The 23,138-nt window shown below is 37.8% G+C and overlaps 1 protein-coding gene across 4 annotated transcripts in view; it reads right to left on the minus strand.

The window, feature by feature from the left end:
* LOC101884567 (SH3 and multiple ankyrin repeat domains protein 1) overlaps window positions 1-23,138 on the minus strand; it is a 146,770-nt gene that overhangs the window by 99,852 nt on the left and 23,780 nt on the right. For 2 of the 4 annotated variants that reach the window (XM_087309966.1, XM_087309965.1), the window contains exons 1-2: window positions 11,983-12,044; window positions 1,624-2,139 (exon numbers count right to left, since the gene is read on the minus strand). Coding sequence is in view for 3 of the 4 variants with exons in the window: in XM_087309965.1 (XP_087166091.1) it covers window positions 1,624-2,091 (468 nt within the window). In the remaining variant the exon portion in view is untranslated. Of the gene's footprint in view, window positions 1-1,623; window positions 2,140-11,982; window positions 12,045-23,138 lie in introns of those variants that run through there. The other 2 variants (XM_087309963.1, XM_087309964.1) reach the window with 1 other exon arrangement.

The following is a 23,138-nucleotide window of genomic DNA, read 5'->3' on the forward strand; positions in this document are numbered from 1 at the left end:
ATCTGCCCTAAAGTAAATCATAAAGCATCCAGCATATTAAAATCCAGCATCAGAGTCTTGCGGCTTTATCTGGGGATTGTTAATGTGCCGCGATTGAGCATGGTAAAGTGAGCTGCTAATTGAGTCCGCAGTTGAGAAGAGTTTCGATGAGAGTGAGTTTGACATTAAATCAGGTCAGAGCTCCTACACAAATCACAAGAGGAAACTCGAGCTGTGTGTTTATTTAAAACTCACTCTGAACAGCTGCATACACACACTAACATAAGACCGCGCTAAGTATTGCCTCATTAAGGATTCCCACGTTCCCCCTTTTCTCCCCCTGAATTAACTTATTTTTTTAATTTCCTCCTAATGTCTCAATCCCTCCCACAATAACCTTGGGAGACACTATAGATGTAGAGTATATTAAACTGTGTGTGTGTGTGTGTTTCTTTGAAGCTTTCAGACGCTCATTAAGAACAATTACTGTTATATAGAAACTTATATAGTGTGTGTGTTTATGACTGACACATGAACATCAGAGCCTAATTCAGCAAAGGAAACAGAAATGTTTCTTAAAGGGCGCCTATGATGAAAATTAATTTGTGTAGGCTGTTTGGACAGAACTGTGTGTAGGTATAGTGTGTCCACAGTCATACTGGAGTGATGGAAACCCAACAAGTCTCTTTTTTTTTTATTTCCTGACGTTAAAATAGGACTCAAATGCTAGTGGTTGAGGCGTAGCGCGACGTGATGTACAGATGTCACTACTTCAATGTGTTCCTTTTGCCGCCATTCATACTGCGGCGACATTTCTATTTTCCAAAAACGAATCCTCTTTGCACTTAACAAGTTTACAATAATAATAAAGTGTGTTAACAAATTTTAAATGATTAATGAAGGAATTATAATGCTTTGACTTATTGTTTAATCTCATTTACAAGCACAGTAGCATATTTAAAGCTGCTGTATAGGCTATTCCTGTCCGTTCGTCCCTTTGTGCCCCCTGGCGGCTCATTCACAAACTACTTTCATACACTAAAAACAGAGCGGCAGCAATTTAAAACAGTGGCGGTATAAGCCCCGGCGGTGATGGTCACATTGAACACTCATCTACTGTAGGAGTGCGGTTTTCCCCGCCTACTGAATTGATTGATTTCTGCAAAAACATGTAACCACATTCCACGATATATATATATATATATATATATATATATATATATATATATATATATATATATATATATATATATATATATATATTGGCAAATAAACTGGGATTAAAATATTTGTTCCAACGCTTTGTGAGTTTTATACATTTAAAAAGTTTTAAAAAGCAGCATGTTTGTGATAAACACAGTAAAATCGCTGTGTAATTCTTAACCACTATATTCACCACGGTCACATGGTGTCAGCAAACGCGCATATGTGTGCACTGCAAACAGCATTTGTGTGAGACTCACCATTTCAGAAAGGCTTGAATAAACTCCACCACAAATGCATCAAATAAATGCAACTTGGTATTTTTGATTTTTGATTATTATTATTATTATTTTATTATTATTAAAATGGTATGTAATTTAGCTAAAATATACAAAAATATTCACTATTAACATATTTAAAAAGCATCAGAAATGCACAGACCGTTTGTTTGATGTCTGGTATGCCGATGCGGAACACGATGACTGCCAGGTGTGAGTCTTCTACAGGTGTGACTGTGGTCATGCTGCGCTCCATTAGACGCCGTCGGACCTGCTGATTGGTCAACACCGGGTGATACTGCGGCTGATTGGTGGTCTGATGATAAAGAGTCGGCTGACTGGGCAAATGGGGGATTCCTCTTTGGGCGGAGTTTACAGCTCTCGGCTGTCTCTCTCCTCTCTGCCAGCCAATCACGACGGCCGCCGGTTTGGATCCATCCACCTTGCGTCCGGCCCGGTTCTGGTGCTCCTTTTCTCCCATTTCAATCATCCCATTTTGTTTTGCTCTCTTCAATCGCTCCTCCTCTTCCTCCTCATCCTCGCCCTCTTTGTCCTCGGTGCTGCCAAAAAAACGCTTGGTGTTTCCCAGCATCCTTTGCTGCACCGTGTCAGCAAGCAGTGTCGATGTCATGCCGGTGAGTCATGATGTTAATCAGCGACCACCTTAGTCTTACACAGACTACAGAAGGAAAGAAAGACAGAACAATCATTAGTGACGCATTTAGGTTTACAATCAACATAAAACCACATCAGTATTTATTATCAGTTATTATATCAAAAATAAATTAGCGTAAAGGAGCTAATAATATTGTCCTTAAAATGGGGTTTAAAAAAATTAAAAACTGCTTTCATTCTAGCCGAAATAAAACAAATAAGACTTTCTCTAGAAGAAAAAATATTATCAGACACACTGTAAAAATTTTCTTGCTCTGTTAAACATCATTTAGGAAATATTTAAAAAAGATAAAATATTTCAATGGGGGTAATAATTCTGACTTCGACTGTAGTGATTTGGAATCCTTTGATGTAGGCCACCTGGGTCAATAATGAGCACATGCTCCTCTCAAAATTAGTTTAATATTAAACTTCACAAAAAGCTACAATAAAAGACATCATGAAACAAGTAGTAACACAAAAACAGGTCATTCAGGGTGTCTTGGAGCAGAGAGGTGTCCAACCTACAGCATCTAAACACTGGGGTACCACAGGGCTCTGTTCTTGGGCCACTTCTCTTCTCCATCTTCTCCTACCACTGCTATGCTGACGATACCCAGCTACACCTCTCTTTTCACATTGATGATCCCTCGGTTCTGGCTCGCATCTCAGCCTGTCTGTCAGACATTTCACACTGGATGAAAGATCATCATCTTCAGCTGAACCTCACGAAAACAGAAATGCTTGAAGTTTCTGTCAACCCGACTCTACATCACAACTTTTCATTCCAGATGGATGGGGCAACCATTACTGCATCCAAAAAGCTGAAAAGCCTTGGAGTAACGATTGCTGACCAACTAAACTTCTCTGACAACATTTCTAGAACTGCTCGATCGTGCAGATTCACACTCTATAACATCAGAAAGGTCCGACCTTTCTTATCTGAACATGCAGCTCAACTCCTTGTTCAAGTTCTTGTTCTCTCCAGACTGGACTATTGCAATTCTCTACTAGCCGGGCTTCCAGCTAACTCTATCAAACCTCTTCAGCTGCTTCAGAACGCAGCAGCACGAGTGGTCTTTAATGAACCTAAAAGAGCACATGTCACTCCGCTGCTCATCCGTTTGCACTGGCTGCCAGTTGCTGCTCGCATTAAATTCAAAGCTCTAATGTTTGCTTACAAAGCTCCTTCTTATCTGCTCTCACTTCTGCAGATCTATGTGCCCTCCAGAAACTTGCGTTCTGTGAATGAACGTCGCCATCCCAAAGAGGGAAGAAATCACTTTCCCGAACTCTCGCGTTCAATTTGCCCAGTTGGTGGAATGAACTTCCTAACTGCATCAGAACGGTCACTCACTGTCTTCAAGAAACGACTAAAAACTCAACTATTTAGTTTATACTTCACTTCCTAATTTGCAATTGCCTCTCTGGTTCTACCACTAAAAAAAAAAAAAAAAAAAAAAAAAACTAATGTTTTGCTTCTTGTCCTCATTTGAAAGTCGCTCTGGATAAAAGCATTTGCTAAATGACTAAATTTAAACGTACAAAAACAAACACTACAAAAACCTACAAAATCTCAAAAAATCATTGATATTAAAACTTTTTAGAATACATTGTTATCACTTTAAGACTTCATGACAAAAGTAGTTATACATAAAACATTTACAGCTACAAAATGTGTAGAATAACAGTACCGCTGCTGCATGTATTTACTGTACGATAAGATCTTAAAGCAACACCCCTGCAACACAGTTTAACCACTTAGAACACCCTAGCAATGCACTGACAACTCTGCGATAAACAACTTGCTGTTTTTATAGCAGCTTAGCAAAGCATTAACCACCGCTAATAACACCCAAAAACAAAACCATGCCTGTGTCTGCAATTGCATACTTCCTTAGTATACACTATGTGAAAAACAGTATGTGAGCAGAGTAGTACGTCCGAATTCATAGTATTTGACACAGTATGTGAGAAGTACCTATATGACCTACTACTTACAGTGAGATTCTGAAGTGCAAATCCAGTGGACACTTTGCTATCCCATAATGCCAGGTGAGATTATTTATCAATAGGAGTGAAGCGACACGACTGAAGCAGGTAGGTCATAAATGCAGATGTAAATGAGTTCGTTCATACTACTCGCATTCATACTATAGGACGTACTTTTCTTATGGTCGTGTACTAAATTCAAATTCAAATGTACTACCTACTGGAGTAGTAAGCGATTTGCAGACCCATCACAACACCCTAGTAACACATTGACAACTGCTAGCACTGACAATCACTTACAGCACATTAGCAAAGCATTCATTCATTCTAGGGTTGGGCGATGTTGACCAATTTGGCATTGTACGATGTCTAATGTGAAACATTGCGATGGACGATGCCGTCATCGTCATAGGCGGAGGGTGGGGGTGGTTGTTAAATATCAATTAATTCATAACAAATTAATTAATTGTAGCCTACCGTTTTCACTATCAGAACCACATGGTCTTTGCTTTACCCATAACCAAACCATAAATAAATAAAGTTACAAACAAATTACCACCTGTCAATCACTTTTTTCCGCGGGACTCGCATAAATAGGCAGAGTGATCTGTGTCATTCTGATGGCTTTTCCCACAGCTGGTGGAGGAGACGAGAGTTCGGTTGGAGTTTACTGTAGTGCATACATTTTCAATGTTTTCACTGCAAAATCCTCACCTCGTGCGCAGATTTAGGAGACATTTATGCAGAATGCATCTTTGCACCTAAAAACGCAAAACGCAGCACTCAGGAACTTGCTGAAGTGAAAAAAGCCTGCAATGTAGTAATGTGCAGATCGATCCTAAAATATCGATATCTCCGATACCAGCTTTGTATGTTCTAGAATCGATTATCTTTTCAAAATATTGATATTTCTAATTTAGAGCAAATATGTATTTTATTGGAAGTAGAAATACAGCGGAGAGTAACCACAATTACCCTAGTTCCTCTGAATAATGCCAACTTAGTCGGAACTATTTGTTCTTCTGCCTGCAAAGTCATGTGCGTAATATGGCACTATACAACTGCAGATCACGCTACCTAGCCGCTCAGTCTGCTGGCCTGACACATGTGTAGTTATGTGTGGAGCTACTTCACTTCCATAAACTCAAACAATGCTGTTTGTGACACGTGTAACAAAACAGTGAGGTACTGTGGTAATACTACAAACGCAATCAAACATCTACACAGAAATCACAAGATAGAATATGACAACGTCATGACTAGGCGGTCAGGCGAGGAGGAAAGGAGAGGCACAAGTGCTGCTGGGGCGAGACAAACATCGCTTTCAGAGTCCTTAGGTGCAGCAGGCAGGCACCATCCAGGTACAGAGGGAGAAAATGCGGTGATGACTGATAAAACGAAAAAGAAAAAAGGTTAAAAAAAACTTTCATGGGAGCCGAAATTTAAGTAACACTACTTGTTACTTAAATTTCTCAAACAGTCATTTTTGGGCAGTATGATAATCGGATCGGTATCGCCGATACTTGCCTTCATTTTACTTGGTATCGGATCGGATAGGAAGTCAGTGGTATCGCACATCACTACTGCAATGCTTGCCCCGCCTTTGTGCTCTTCTTATTGGCCAACTGCTCAAGAACTGAACTCGAATGATTGGTTTTTATCAGCTGTCAGTCACTCAGTCAATGCCTTCTGCATTCAGAGGACTGAGCTACAACCGTGAAAATGTGAAGCGCTGAAGATGAGAGAATGAAAATAACACTGACAGATTTACCTACAGTTCCTAATAATGGCACATCTTATTAGTGATCATGTGCTGAATGTTAATCCACCATTTACACTTTTCCAAGAGTGGATAAAAGACTTCCAGTGGCTGCAAGTCCGCTATGAAAATGACTAAAGCCATTCACTGTAAAGTCTGTGAGACGGGGTTTGCAGGTAACAGCGTTTGCCACTGAATCTATGAATGCTGTCAGCCGTGCAAGCGGCAGCTATAAGTAACATTTAACAGCTCATGAAAAGACCGTTCGAGCCTCAGCTCAGTTGGCGTTTCTGTGTGGAGTTTGCATGTTCTCCCTGCCTTCGCGTGGGTTTCCTCCGGGTGCTCCGGTTCCCCCCACAGTCCAAAGACTTGCGGTACAGGTGAATTGAGTTGGCTAAATTGTCCGTAGTGTATGAGTGTGTGTGAATGTGAATGTGGATGTTTCCCAGACATGGGTTGCGGCTGGAAGGGCATCCGCTGCATAAAAACTTGCTGGATAAGTTGGCAGTTCATTCCGCTGTGGCGACCCCGGATTAATAAAGAGACTAAGCCGACAAGAAAATGAATGAATGAATATCAATATAAATGGGCGATGGATCACGATGCCGGCTCAGCATAGTGAAGTTTGTCGGCCATCAGCGATGGACAATGGCATCGTCTATCGGCACAACCCTAATTTATTCATTTTCCTTTCAGCTTAATCTCTTTATCAATCTGGGGTTGCCACAGAGGAATGAATCGCCAACTTATCTAGCATATGTTCTATGCAGCGCATGCCCTTCCAGTTGCAACCCATCACTGGGAAACATCCATACACACTCATAAGCTACGGACAATTTAGCTTACACAATTCACCTACAGCGCATGTGTTTGGACTGTGGATGAAACCCGAGAACCCAGATATCCCACACCAACACGGGGCGAATATGCAAACTTCACACAGAAAGGCCAACTGACCTAGCCCAGCTTCGAACCAGTGACCTTCTTGCTGTGAGGCGATCGTGCTACCAACTGCCCCACCGTGACACCCAGCAAAGCATTAACCACTCAAAAACGCCTAAGCAATATACTAACACCCTAGCAACAAACATAGCACTCACCCCAGAACACCCAACAGCAACACATTAACAACTGCTTATAACACCCTAGCAACAAACTAAAAATCACTAGAATCACACTAATCACTTACTGTACAACACACTAGCAACTTAAAATGAATCTTGGTGTGATTCTGGAGTCAGATATGTGTTTCAGTAGTCATGTCAAAGCCGTAAGTAAATCAGCATACTATCATTTCAAAAACATTGCAAGAATCTGATGCTTTGTCTCCAGTGAAGACTTAGAGACACTTGTTCATGCTTTTATGAGCAGCAGAGTGGATTACTGTAATGGACTCCTCACTGGCCTTTCCAAAAAGACAGTCAGACACTTGCAGCTCATCCAGAACACTGCTGCCAGGATTCTGACCAGAACCAGCAAATCAGAGCCCATCACACCTTTCCTCAGGTCTCTACACTGGCTCCCAGTTACATTCAGAATAGAGTTTAAAGTATTATTACTTGTCTATAAATCACTAAATGGCCTAGGACCTCAATAAATTACAGATATGCTCACTGGATACAAACCCAACAGATCACTCAGATCTTTAGGATCATATAAACCAGAAATTCCATAATTCAATCAAAGCAGGGTGAATCAGCCTTCGGCTACTAGCAGCACCGCCTGCTGCTGGAATCAGCTTCCATACATGATCAGATGTGCTCCAACATTAGGCACATTGAAATCGAGACTGAAAACACATCTGTTTAGCTGTGCCTTTACTGAATGAGCACTGTGCTAAGTCCCACAGAACGCACTATTGTGTCTTTCTTTTCTTTTTCTTTTTTGCATTTAGTTGTTTTATTGCAGTTTCCAAATTCACATACAGATAGGGTTTTCCACATTGTATTCACAAAACAACCAAATATCGGATTCCCAAAATTGTAGAAACGATTGAAATTATAAAATACAAAAAATTTCTATTGCTAAAAATGGAAGTTACATTAATGATTCAAGGACATTATAAGAAACAAGAAAAACAATACATTGAAAATAGTTTTGTAAATCATCAAAAAGAAACAGATACAATTAGTTTGTTGCTTTTCAGTTACAATTCAGTTGTGTACTTTTTTAACCATATTGTGGCACCCAGTCTACCCTTTTTTCTTTCTTTTTCTTTCTTTCTTTCTTTCTTTCTTTCTTTCTTTCTTTCTTTCTTTCTTTCTTTCTTTCTTTCTTTCTTTCTGTATTTTTATTACCTAAACTACGTAAATATGAATTGTACATAGTGATGATGGCACTTTTAGGATCTTAAATGTAAAATATTTATTTATTTGTTAATTTTTTTAATAGGTATTGTTCTTCTTACTATCTTTCTGTAATTTTTTCTCTCATTACTAGGGCCAGACGGAATCTGCGGGCGTTTTTTGCTATTTCTGCTGAGAATTTTGGTAAAAATCTGCAGATTTCTGCTGAATTATTTTGGGAGTATGCAGTGAAGTCTCAAGGTTTTTTTTCTTCACTCCTATCAGGTAAAGTTTTTTTTCCCTCTCCGCTGTCGCCACTGGCTCGCATGGTTCAGGATTGGTAGAGCTAAGCATCGATGAATTTGCTCTTCAGTGTTTGGATTCTCAGTAATGATTTCAAATCACACTGAACTGAGCTAAACTGAACTTAAACACTAAAAACTGAACTACACTGTTTCAGTCACTATGACCATTTATGTGAAGCTGCTTTGACACAATCTACATTGTAAAAGCGCTATACAAATAAAGCTGAATTGAACTGAATTGAATTGGAGTATCATAACTAAAACCTTAATATATTAAATAAAAATAAATTACTGAATAAAAACTGAATAAATTCAGATTTACACATTTACTCAAGTAAATAAACAGAATTAATAATGGGCTAAAAATCTGCAGAAATCTGTGGAATTCTGCGGAAAATCTGCGGAATTCTGCGCGCGCAGATTCCGTGTGGGCCTACTGTACTCATTACTAAAAATAATACACAAAATAAAATTCACATCTTTCTGACTATTCGTTCTATAATAAATCTGGTCTTAATGGAAGAATATATTCTACACATTGTCTCATTAAACTCCTCAGTCTTTTTTATTTTTTATTCCTTTAAAACCAGTTTTAAGACATTTTTATCTGCTTTTAATCATTTTGATTCTTTGATGTTTTTATTTTCTTAAACCTTTTTTTTTTTTAATTCCTGCTTATGTAAAGCACTTTGAAATACCATTGTGTATAAAATGTGCTATATAAATAAACTTGCCTTGCAATGCATTAAACACTCTGAACACCTCACCAAAATGAAACCCCCTCGTTTCAGCAGGGTGTTTTCACACCTCTACTTTGGAAAAAGTCAGAAAAGTGGGCGTGTCCAGCTTTGTTTAGGGGGGAGTGTCGGAGAAAGAAAAGTGGGATGGAGTGGGAGTGTCTATTTTGGCGCGCTGACTTTCAGATTCAAAACACACACACACACACACACACACACACACACACACACACACACACACACACACACACATATATACAGGAGAAAAAGTGACTGTGTTTACATGGACATCTGTAGTCAAATTATTTGCCAAATGATTAAATGGTGGACTTTAACTGCAGTTTGGCTCTTTCATTCAGGGAATTCATTCATGCCCCTCGCAACAAACGAGATATTTGATTGGAGGATCTGCTCTAAGCGTGTATTTTTCATGCAATGTTTGATACCGCACGGCGAATGAGAGAAAAAAACTCAGAATTTCCTGGAAACTTAGATGCACTTGGCAGGTAGTGTCAGAAAGCCGCGTGGGTTATTCCGGTCACTAAATGTGGTGAAAACCCTACACAAGGTTAATGTTTGGTTGTGGTGCTAACATGTTTACACTTGGTGCAATAGTTAACTTAGTTCGATATGAACAAACTGAATAAACAAAGAGCACTGGTCGCTCACTTACCAAATCTGTAGAGACAGGACAATCACCAGCAGCTAGAGCCGCGTCTTTATTAAGAGGAGACTAAAGTGAATCCGGATCTCAGCATTTGCAGATGAGAACAGCTCTCAGGTAAACAATAATCCACCTTAGACACGCAAGTTATTGTTGTCGAGCGTCGCGTACACTGTAATCCACTCGTGACTCTAGTTGAGCTCTCACAGAGAGAAAATGAAAACAAAACTTAACAGCAGTAAACTATAAAAGCAACACTTCACGCTTGTTTTGCCAACACAACGTGGCGTCTCTGCCGTCTAAACACTGTGACAGTAATGAATATTAATGAAGTTGCACAATAGAGCGTGCTGATTGGTTTGAACCAAGCCTTACTCATGCATTAATGCAGCACACTGTAAGAAGTAATAAGACACACTCTGGCACAGACGTCCAGTCTGCACGCTGGAATACACGCTATTATCTCATGACCGTGACGCAGCTTCAAAAATTTGTTTCAAACAGGAAGTACGAATTTGCTTGAAATAACGCAAAAACAACCAATTTACACTTTTTAGTGAGATATAGGTGTCCTAATAGTGTTTTTAGCAGTGTGGGACACATATACGACTGTCAACAGCTCAAAAAATATGTTTTGTTGTTTCGTGACCCTTTATTGCTATATTGTAACAATGAATATATTTTTTCATTATTTTATAAAGATCTGCAGGTTGTGACAGGGTTCTGTTATGTGACTTTCCACATTTTACTTCTAAAAATACCAAACTCCAGCCGTATCTCTAGGGCACGCAGACTGGATTCAATTTGCAGAAGGCTGAAAGTAGAATTCAGGCTAAATTACGGTGTGATTTAGCTCTTCTCTGTGTGCTGGCGCTGATGTCCATGTGCATCTAAAAGATGATGTTATTGTTCTTAGCTTGTTAATGTTAATCGTCATCACTCTAAAGGAAAATAAAAAAACTGCAGGGCTCATTTGTGCTTGCAGTTGTTATGACCTGTAGTTTTTGGATTATTTCGATCTCTGTGGTATTTCATTTTTTTCGACTGTCTCTGTCAACTTGAGTATGGATTGTTCATTATAGTCATATTGCTTGCTGCATTGTTTATTGATTGATTGCTAGAGTTTATTCGAGAGACTATTTACAATCAGAAAGAGAGAAAGTTGTTAGATTTGTTGTCATTTGTTTCTATTTTCAGATTTCCCCATCATTGACCACTGCCTTTTTAAAGACCTTGGTTCAGATTTGTGATTCTGGATTATGCATTTAAAAAAAAAAAAAAAACTTCTATATATTGTATATACTTACAAAAAGTAGGGGCCTTGATAGCATTTTATATAATATGTTTGTTTTGTTTTTTTGTTAAATAGTTAGGAAGGTAAATTGTATTTTATTATTATTATTATTGTGTGTGTGTGTGTGTGTGTGTGTGTTGTCCATTTTTTTATGCTTTACATTAAACATGACAATATTTTTACTTCACATTACATTTTACATTACTTTGCCCCTAAAGAGATTCCCAACAAACCAATAACTACTTTAACTTTTACCATATCTCTCTGGTGTGACACATTCATTATATAATAGATTCAGTTCCTCTCACTAACAATAACCAACCCATTTCTGTTACGACTTAGATGTTGTAGCACAGCATTAATCTGATCCTCTTTAGATATGTGTGGGGGGGGGGGGGGGATGTAAATGCAAACTTTTGGAATAATCAGGAACAATCATAATCGTGAGGCAAGTAGTTAAAAATGAAATACCTCCATGCTAAAAATCTATTATTAGCCACACCAGTGCTTATTAAGTGAACATGAATTTGATTCATCAATAATGTCACTATAAATCTTTTTTCATTCTTTGATTATTAAAAAACAAAACTGCTGCAGATGCCTCAACATTTATATAGTAATTGTTTGAATCTACAAGGTTACCCAGTCACAACTAGAAGATTGTAAACAAAGGCAAAGACAAATTAGATTATATAATCATAATCATTGGGGCCCTATCATAAACGTGGCACGATAAGACGCAAGACGTGTTTGCCATGATGTTGTAACGCCTGGTTCACTACAGGAAGGCACAGGATCATCAAAACATGTATATTTATTAACAATAACTTACAAGGAAGAGCACTGAAAGGACATTGGGTGAAGACAGACATCAATGTAGCAAGAACACCAGACAATGAATGTTCTGTATGCCTGGACTTAAATACACAGGAGATGATGAGCTGATTACATGCAGGGGATGAACACAGGTGGAACAGATGAACATTAACTAGTGGCGGGAACTGAAACAAAGGAACACATGGTGAAGGTCACATGAGGAAAACAAACACACGATGAAGACAGGTTGTGATAGACGTGTTGCCATTTTTAGACCAGTGCAACCTAAATTTTCCTGTTTTCCACTACGTTGTTTAAATGGCAAATCCATTTGCGCCACTTTGTGGTTTTTGTGGAAAAGAGGTGTGTGAAGGTGCATTGTTGGCGGGTTGGTAGTTTGAGGAACTAAAATATACTGTGCAAAAGACCAGCTGAAAGCAGGTCTTAAATCCACCACAGAGCGCTTTAGTTGTGCGCAACTGATTAATTTTTTTATAAATTTATTATATGCATATTTATTTTTGTTTGATTAAGAAAAAACCTGTCAGGTTTTGGACCATATGGGGAATAAGAACAAGTCATGTGTTTGGATATAAAAGTGACACTTTTTAAATCACACTTTGTTATTATTGTTCATTTATTCCTTTGCTGGAAATTAGAAATTGATATACAAATAGTTTTTAAATAAATCTTTGCGCTTAACAAACTAAATTAATTATGTAGGCTGATGAATGTCTGTGCGTACAACACCATTTCCTTATCCATGAAAGAGAGAAAAAGAAAGTGAAAGTAAAGAGGTAGAATGGAGGAGGCTTGTTCTTTATCCTCGCGCTGCAGATGCTCTGTTCAGCTGTTTTCTTGCTAGTGAAGTGTTCAGTTTTTCCACTTACAAAGTCGCCATGTAAACAGCAAATGCGCTTTGGCGCAGCGCAACTCTTAAAAGCAATGGGAGATGAGACTGATTGTTTTATTCTCAAAACACACCTATAACTCCTTAAGTGAATAAGCACAACCCTGTTAGACCATGAGCTGCGGCGCAAATTGTATTTTTCCGTCCTTAAAATAGAAAAAGCACATTCAAACACGCTCTTAATGCTTTTGCGTCATGTGCTTTTAGATGCCTAGATTATAAAAATAGAGCCCATGTACTCTATATGGTTGCAATTCACTGTCAATACCTAGCAGACACACAATGTCATTAGATATGGCAACCAAAATCCAACGTCTGATAGACGTCATATTGGTAATGTCCACACAACGTGAAGCAGTAACATCATTAGATGACAATATTTTGTAGAATTTTTAGGTTGCGTAAGAAAGTCCAATGTTGGTTATTGATTTTCATTTCCAAACAAAATGCAACATCCCACGACATTGGGGTAACAACGTGAACGTACTGCTGGGTACCTTCATGACAGATAAACTTAAGTTGATTTTATGCTGCATTGATGTTACAATAGTTACAACGCTTGTTTCTGCTTTATTCCAACCACACTGAAAAAAGTGTTGCATGCAGAACTGTTGCAAACAATTTATTTGTGATAAATTTAAACAAAAAAATTAAGTTTAATAATGTTTAACTTAATTTCTTTGTTTAAATTCAGCCCAAATAAATTGTTTACAACCACTCAACGTAAAAGAAATTTTGTAAATCCAAGGAATCATCTTTGAATAATTTTTTCAGTGCATCGTGAGGATTTGTTTCATGTGTTACGCCACATTCACACGGGGCGTCAGAGTCAACATTTCCCATTCACTTTGAATAGGTGACGTCAGGTGTTGCCGAACTGAATTGTGAATCCGTCGGTGCCGCATTCAGAAGCGTTGCTCGCAGCAGAAGTTGGGACTAGCTCAAATTTTCAAGCGCCAATGGAAGCATCAGCCAATCAGATCTCTGTATGCAAATACACCAGCTAGAAAGTGGCCTATTGCTGACTGAATTTCATTGGCTGACGCTGCTATGACGATCGCGTCAGCCCCAAATTCAGACAAACCTTCAGTCAAGCGTTGATGCTAAAGCGCAGTGTGAATGGGGCGTTATAGAGCAGAGGCTCATTTGAGAACATGCAATGCCAGATATTTTTTCTTTTCATGCCAAAAACATCCTAACGAAAACCAGTCGACAACCTTTCATAACCTAAAAAGCTCTATTTTTCCTTTTTACTTTAAGCTGTTTCCACTACATCAATGAAAATGCAACAAACACATGAAATTCAAACTTACTATGTTAAATAGTACGTAATGTCAGCTGACAGAATTGCATATTACACCTTTTAAATAATTTGTACTCATTGGGTATTTTATGTTTTTTCTGTAAAAAAATAAATATACAGAAATAGATTAAACTCAAGGTAAATATCCACCTAAAACCTCGAAACAGTCACCAATAATGAGGTGAGCTCTCATAACCACATATATTATTCATTCCTTATTCATTTTCTTGTCGGCTTAGTCCCTTTATTAATCCGGGCTCGCCACAGCGGAATGAACCGCTAACTTATCCAGCACGTTTTTTTTTACACAGCGGATGCCCTTCCAGCTGCAACCCATCTCTGGGAAAACACATATATTAAAACCTACTTTTTAATTGAAGGTAAATAACCATCTAAAGCCATGAATGATTGAATCAGTCAGTCATAATGACTTGAGCTTTCATATTATTTAAAGATTATTGATTTATTAAGAGTTTTTAATTGTGAGTGTTGCAAATGCTTCAACTTCAGAGCCTTGCATCTTGCATGTGGTTTGAAATGCCTGTTATCTTTTACCCACAAACACTGAATCTCAAATTTAAGATCGAACACACCGAGGACTGCCAGAAAAACACACATTGACATTCAGGAAAAAAGACTTCATGCCCCATGTTTTGTAAGAGTTTTGTGAAAAATGCGATACAAATGAAGTTAGTTGGCTTCATTTGACTTACAGATTAGATGGTTGGTAGCGAGTGTGAGATTGCCGCGGCTTTGTGAAGCATCAGCTCACTGCATTTCTGCTGATGACATTGTAGTTTAATTGCACCCGAGAGAGACACCGACTCTCTGGATTTATTTTTATCAACTCTGTCAGCATGTTTTTAATCTTTGCTTCATTTTACACTCCACTTTATTCACAAACACCTTCAACATATCTGTACAGACGTAAGATCTCTCCTTCAGCTCTTGTCATCTACAGTAAATACTGTAAAGAGAGTGACGTCAGTGATGTCCACATTTAGAAAGTGTCCTGTAAACCTCCAGGGATCTCCGTCACCTCATTACTGACGGCTCGTGGCGATTCATTCAAGACGAATATTTACTTACATGTTTGTGCGCATTTCTCACTGTAAATACTGCAGCTATTAGATTACATTATTCAGTTCAAAATATGTTTTTATTTCTTAACTATTTAGTTTTGGATTATGCAGTTTAATTTATTTTTAAATTAATTATTTTTTTTAATAAATTTTTATAATAAATTATATTTATTTTTTTTATGAATTTTAGAGTTTATGCATGTAAAGTTTACCCACAACATACCAAAAATGAAACATTTTAAATTGAAATCTCAGCAAAACATTACAAAACAAAAGAGTCAATCAACAAAACCATTTAATTAAGCATTGCTTTTAATAGTTTGGTTTTGGATTGTTTAATTACTATTAATTTGACTGATTTTATCAATCATTTCTGGCTATGAAAACATATCTATGTATTTGAATTCTGATAAACGTATGCTCACTTTCATTCTTGAAAAGACATTTGCATACATTTTCAGTTCCTTCTGAAAAGCTGACTGTCATCTACATTTACTTAAATATACAGTAAATTATATCATCGCAGTTTCTGTGATTGGTTTACAGACAAACCACAACATACCACACAACTATACAGTAGATTGTCAGCAGATATCCAGTGCTAAAACAAAGATAATATATCACCAACCTGGTAAACTTCGGCAACCAACAATTCATCCTTACAAAAGCAGCAGAGCCTTGTACTTGCTGTTGGAGAGATACTGTATGTATGTAATTTTAAATTAATATCATATCTTCTCTTTAAAACAGGCAGAAAAAAGCATGACTGTTTTTGAGCATGAGTGCCAAACTGCCAATTCAAGAGTGAATCAGGCCAACAGGACACAGATGGTCTCCTTCACAAACCCACTAAATCAACTGCTCATTTCATCTATAAAAAATACTGACGTCAAAATCAAGTTGAGGTTTCCGTTGAGGCCGAAGTTAGTCAGAATTAGTCCCTCAGAAGATAGTTATGTCTCAATGGTTATGCTAGTCAAGAAGGCTGGTAGAAATAAAAGAACACCGATGTTAATATCTGATCAAATATTTAAAAGGCATTAAAAAGCTGTAACGAATGTCGATATATCTATCGATCATGTCTTTTCTGTTTATCAAATCTGCATTTATAAGATTAAAATATGCATATTTCAAGAGTTCACACTAAGCTGATGATTGATAATAAAGCGTGTTTGGCATGCTGTCCCAGTAGAGAGCCCTAAGCTCATGAGATCCTCGAGCCCTGGGCTCCCTACTGTTGCAAGGTGAGAGGGGAGTTTGAGTTCTGGTAGGTCTCGAGAGCTCCCCTGCTTAATAATGGTGTACTGAAAACCCTAATGTTGTCTTTAATTAATTAAGTAAAGTTGACTGAATATAACTTAAAATTTTGCATTTTGGTGGTATCACCTAAAAATATGAGTTAATTTAACTCATGTACCATGAAAATGCAAAAACTTAAGATTTCAAGTGTAGTGAGCTCAAAATCATAATTAATCCTTTGGAAAAAAAATAGGTCATTTTCACAAATGTAGTCTTGACTGTTAAATTCTAATATGTGGAAACTTTTTAGTACAAGATCTTTTTTAAATCAGAAAACATGGCTTCAGATATAATTATTCATCATAATGTGAATAAATGGCTACTTATTTTTTTGTTTAAAATTTATTTTAAAATATTTTATAGTATATTATTACACACACACACATATAAATACATTATATATATATATATATATATATATATATATATATATATATATATATATATATATATATATATATATATATATATATACACACACACACACACACATATATATATTTATATATATATATACATATTTATATATATATATATATATATATATATATATATATATATATATATATATATAGTACTATTTTAGTTGAACTACGGGGCACTAGAGGGCGCTGGTCAGACACCTGGAATGTATAATAGGTGAGTGAGTAAATGAAGAAGAGATTCAGTTGTGGTAGATGGAAGTATGGTTCCTTGGAGCCACTTCAAACCGTTTGTATTGTAAAGTCCTTGTTGGTAAACCTTGCCTTTAAGATCAGCCTAAGGGCTTCCTTATTCAGTTTGCCAAACTTAGCACTAAGTTTGGTGAACTGAACAATTTAAGTATAATCTACAAAAGTTAAATAAGTGAAGTTTATTCATAAACTAATTTCGAGAGGATCACGTGATTATGATTGAACACGGCTGGTTCTGCATTAGCATGCATGATCCACCAATCAGGCCATTCCTAACCCACTATAAAGAGCCAGGGTTTTTTCACTACAGTCATCTTCGATTTGAAGGATCCCCCCTTCCACCCCTACCTTTTCACCTTTCCCTCCATAGGGCAGCACGGTGGCCCAGTGACTAGCACTGTCGCCTCACAGCAAGAATGTCACCGGTTCTAGTCCTTCAACAGGCCGGTGGTCGTTTCTGTGTGTAGTTTGCATGTTCTTCCCGAGCTTGTGTGGGTTTTCCCCGGGTCCTCCGGTTTCCTCCCACATTTCAAAAACATGCACAACAAGTATATTGATAAATCTAAATTTGCAATTCAGGTAATCTCATAATGCAGCATATCGTTTAATAGCAGTCAATTTTTAGTCATCAGCTCTTATCAAGGGGGAGTTGTCGAGATCTACATGAGCTCAAGGCTCCCCTCTCTTCCTCCAAACGGGATGATAGCCCAGGGAAAACCCACACAAACACAGGGACAACATGCAAACTCCACACAGAAATGCCAACTTGGGGCCAGATAAAGATCTGAGCCAGTGACATTCTTGCTGTGAGGCAATGATGCTAACCATTGGGCCTCGGTGCTGCCCTGACAAGGAAAATGGAGGAGTAGGGGTGGATTCTTCAAGATGAAGATGGCTAAGGTGAGATACTCTGGTTATTTATAATGATTTAGGGATCGTCTGATTGGTGGATCATGCGTTAGCTAACGAGGTACCAACTGCTATGAATCATAAGCGTGTGCTCCTCTTGAAATTAGTTTATACTTAGAAAAATGGGCAACACTTTAGTTTAGGTCACAGTTAACGGAATTATCAACTAACAATACTAGTTTAATAACTACTAATTAGCTGTTTATTAATAAGGTAGACGTGGGTTTCGGTTTTAGTGTAGGATTAGGGATGCAGAATAAGATCATATTTTATAATGAACAGTTATTATCTTAATAATAGGCAGGAATTAAGCCAGTAGTTAATAACATGAATTGTGAACTAAAGTAAATGTTAATTTTCAGCATCGTTGCTTTAGTCTTCAGTATCACAGTGTCCTTCAGAAAAGTTTTTACAAATTTTTGTATGAAAAAAATGGATTGAAAGTAAACAAAACAGACTAAATGCACAGTAAATGACTACATGCTCCAGCACCCACAACACATTCACAAACCTTTGCTTTTAAAACATACAAATCCAGCCATTTATTGTTTAACTACTTTGCTTCTGGGTGAAGAAATCCCCTCTACTCTATATACATGTATATGAAACGTCAGCCACGTGCATGAATCCCCTTCATATTAAGCAGCTAATAAAACCGGACCAATGAGAGCGCAGAGAAGTGTTTCTCCCTCGCCTGATTAGCTCTCCGCTGTATAATTGGCAGTTGACTGGGGCAGGTGGGGAAAAATAGAGCACTGGCCTCATTTTGCTCTCTTGAGACGATTCAGAGAGAGTAACGCAGGCACCACACAGAAACCAGCAGCCCAAGGACAAAGAGGGAAGAGCAGTGATACGAGACCAGGCCATGAAAACAGTAGAGAGACTGCAGAAACCGATCTTTCAGGACAGCGGACGCGAGTCGAGGCCGCTCTAAAACAATTATTCCACTTAGAAACAAATGCATGATAGTCAATAGTCCAAAATAATCCAGTATTGGCTCACATAATGCATTTCCGAAAACAATGCATCGTCCATTCAGCTTGCTCTGCTTCAGCCTTTTACACACTCCTCTGGTCGTATTGTACTTCATTCTCTCGCATACGTAGCGCACCGCCCCCCTGCTATGTAGGACAGGGTGAATATAGATATATTTCCAGTGAATCGGTCCCCAGAAACTTTAATTGGAGAACTTCCATGGAACAGACTGTCCCACTTTTATAACCCGTTAAAAAGAAATGGAGCAACCAGGTCCGGCATTGGTCTCTTCCTCTCGCTCACGCTCTTTGTGTCTCTCACCGGCCATCGCTTCAATACAAAAGAATGACAGCGCAGATAATGGACAATTAAACTGAGTGTTGGTGGTCCTTTCTGCACTTTTTCCCTGGAGCTTCCGCCATTTAGAAAAGCACAAAACCACTTTCTGTTTCCATAAAGAACCTGCTAATTGAATGATGGTTATCCTCGTGAAGTGAGATGACCCCTCATCTCAACATTACAGAGGGTTATACAGTGAATAACTGCTTAAAGCAATATATTGGGGTATATGCAGACAGACTTTTCATTTTCAGTCAGCCAGCTCAAGCGCTTCTGGTGAAAGGTCATGTCATCAGAAAATCGCAGTGTTTAAGATCTGATTTCTTTAAAAATCTGTAATCTTCACAGGATAAAAAGCACTGCATTAAATTCCAGAGTTCCGTGTATTTTACCACAGTATTTTCAATTGAGTTTTAGCATTTGGCCAGAGGAGAAATAGTCGTGCCCAACTAAGCCTGGTTTCTCTAAAGGTTTGTCTTTCCTTCACTTTCATCAGTTGGCTAAGTTTGTAACTCGCCTCTGTCGCCACTGGTTTGCTTGGTTGAGACTTGTGGAGCTGCGTATCGATGGATTTTGTCTTCAGTGTTTGAACTTTCAGCACTGAAAAATTAAACCACACTGAACTGAACTAGACTGAACCTCAACTCTGAAAACTGGACTGACACTGTTTCAATCTACTAGAACTTCTATGTTAAGCTGCTTTGACACAATCTACATTGGAAAAGCTTTATAGAAATAAACATGAATTACATCTTCACCAGCTACTAGTGACGACGCTTACTTTTAAGTGGTCTTTTGTCTCATTTTATGCTTGAACAATTTAATGAATGCTGAAGTCTTTTTAGCTGATTATATTTTAATTACTTTACAGCATTTAAGGCTGATTTATACTTCTGCGTCAAATGCACGCGTATGCTACGGCGCCGCCTACGCGTCGACGCATAGCCCTACGCTATGGCCGTTGGCGTCGCTGACGTGCACCACTCAAAAAATGTAACTACACATTGCAACGACGCGTAGCGCAAGCTCTGTGATTGGTCGGCTTGGTAGCGCTGATGAGTCTGGGCGGGACCGAAAGCCGCGCGAGCCCAATGGCGCGATTGTTTACAAGTATGGAGTCCCGTGAAGGAGTTCCAGATGGAAAGTTTTGTTTTTGTGTTTACCTCATAGTTAAAGTTCCTGCCTCAAAATGAGCAAGTTTGAGCCACTTGTACAACCCGGAAGCATTCATATAGAACAAAACACAGGCGAAGAAACTCGACACAGAGACACATTAACACCTCACTGCCAACTAGCGTTTTGGAAGTGTTAATGCAGACAGCGCGCAGAAGTATAAATGCACAGCTACGCGCGTAGCATGCGCTATTGGTTACGCCGGTCACTTGACGCAGAAGTATAAACCAGGCTTTATGCTGTAAAAGGCACAACATATTCTGAAATGTAGCCCTAAATACATTTGAGGAGATCGTGAATTATGTAGCCAAAGGTGTGCATGGCTGCGTTTCATCTTTAAACTAAATGCTTTGGGGCGACATGGTACCATTCCTTTTCGTGCTTACCAGCTGATCAATTAACTTTGTATGGACAGCTTTCCCGCTGTTATCAGTGTGTTTAGTGGCTCGCCGTGTACGTCAGCGGAGTTGACTATGACAATGGGATTTAAGTCCAGTGAAGAACAGTTCCAAAAAGCAGGTAAGACAAAAGCAAAAGTCAAAAAATAAAATAAACAAGTAAATAACAGGGAGAAAATGTGGTAAAATCTGAAAATGTGGTAAAACTCAGGTGGCGACAAGGGCTTTTCTTTTTTTGGATTGCTTTTGAAAACACTATCGGTTGGGTTTAAGGAAGGACGTGGGTGAGTCAGTCAGTGACCTCTGGTAGATTTACGCAATAACAGCAGGCGCGGATGGCACTCGTGAGAAATTAAAGATCTAAAAAGCGTACAGAGCGCCCTCTGGTGGATTTGTGAAAACTAAAAATGCAACAACAAAAAAAAAACATACCTCTTGGGATGTATTTAAGGCTTTCCAGAAATGTATATAGGGGCACATATTTAGAATGAGCTTTATAAAATTGAAAAAAGTCACATCAACATTTCACTGGAAGTTTATCAGTGGCTCAAAAAAACAGTAGCTGTGAATATAGGCCAGTTGCAGTACTCCAATAATTGCAGTAGCAATTTTCTTATGTTTCTGAAAGTCTCTTTTCCAAAGCTTGCATTTATTTGATCAATGGTTGATTCAATTTTTAAAGTTTTATAGTAGTTACTAAGGAGTATTTTGGGTGTTGCCCACTCCAAGTCATTATGGTTTTAGTCTCTCCCCCAATGTAAATCTGTGGGATATATTCACAAATTAAAACGCACACATTTGATATGTCAAGTTTTACATTAACATTCAATTTGTAAAAAGTACTAGTATCTCTTTCTTAAAGCACTTTTCTACTGCCTGGTATGGCTTACTTTTGTGGGGTTTACCACAGTGTACAACATCTAGCACTATTTTCAGTACCACTTCAGTTAAAGCTGATGAAGCAAGCATGGCGGATGTTAAAATGTGATGTGCAAACACTGCACACAAGACATCAATTTAAGATTTGAAACTTAGTAACTTGCTAGAATTAATTAATTAGCCAGCAACATTATCATTTCAAATGACTGCTTTAGGCAACTTTTAAATGGTTTCATGGTGGTTAGTAGAGGAGTGCAGACACACTTCTCATTTACTTTTCTCATGTACTAGTATACAATAAATAAAAAAATTTGTCTAATCAATAATATACATTTGAAAAGGTACTAAGAGCTAATGAACAAGTACTATAATTTTAGGAATAAGCACTGCTAGCTAATAAATAAGTAGAACTATTTAATGAAAAAGATACAAGTATCTATGCTAACATCGATTACTTTATATAGTCTTTATTAAATATAACTTTTCCTTTTTATAGTTTGTAATTCATTGGCCAAAAAATATAAATAAAACTGAAATATATATATATATATATATATATATATATATATATATATATATATATATATATATATATAATTTTGACTCATGAGTGTTTATTTTTAATTCCTAAATTAATCTGTTTTTTATAGATTTTTGCACTGGACGATTAATCGAAGGCAACATTTATGTGCAATTTGTCAGCAAAGCCAGTTCTACGATGTCGGCATGTGCTTTCAGATGGAGCAACAATTACAACACAGGCACAGTCGAGGTACCCCAACAAGCTATGCAAAATCGTGCTTAAAATCAAAACAAACTTAATCAGACTATAATTATATTTACATCATTGTGGGCCATGAAAATACCACATTTAAAAAACGTATTTTTTTTCCAAACTCACTTTATAACTTTAGTAATGTTCGAAATAAGTCTCTGAGACAATTTGCTAGTCATGTTACAATGCAACGCTACGAGGATTTCCTGCACGAGAGCACCCTCTGGCCTTTGAAGATTTACTACTGAACATACAACCGTGCTTCTCTGACAAGATTTGCATGAAAATTGCTAGCATGAACAATCATATTTTAGATTTAACTTTGAAGGGAATTCGCTGGACAAAATATATGCTGGAATAGTTGGTGGTTCATTCCGCGGTGGTAAACAAAGGACTAAGCTGTATATGAATTAATGAATAGTAATCATGAATAATAATAAATAATTAGCATAAACA

This window comes from Danio rerio, chromosome 24, assembly GCF_052040795.2.
Source record: "Danio rerio strain M-AB ecotype USA chromosome 24, GRCz13ab, whole genome shotgun sequence".
NCBI classification, from domain to species: domain Eukaryota; kingdom Metazoa; phylum Chordata; class Actinopteri; order Cypriniformes; family Danionidae; genus Danio; species Danio rerio.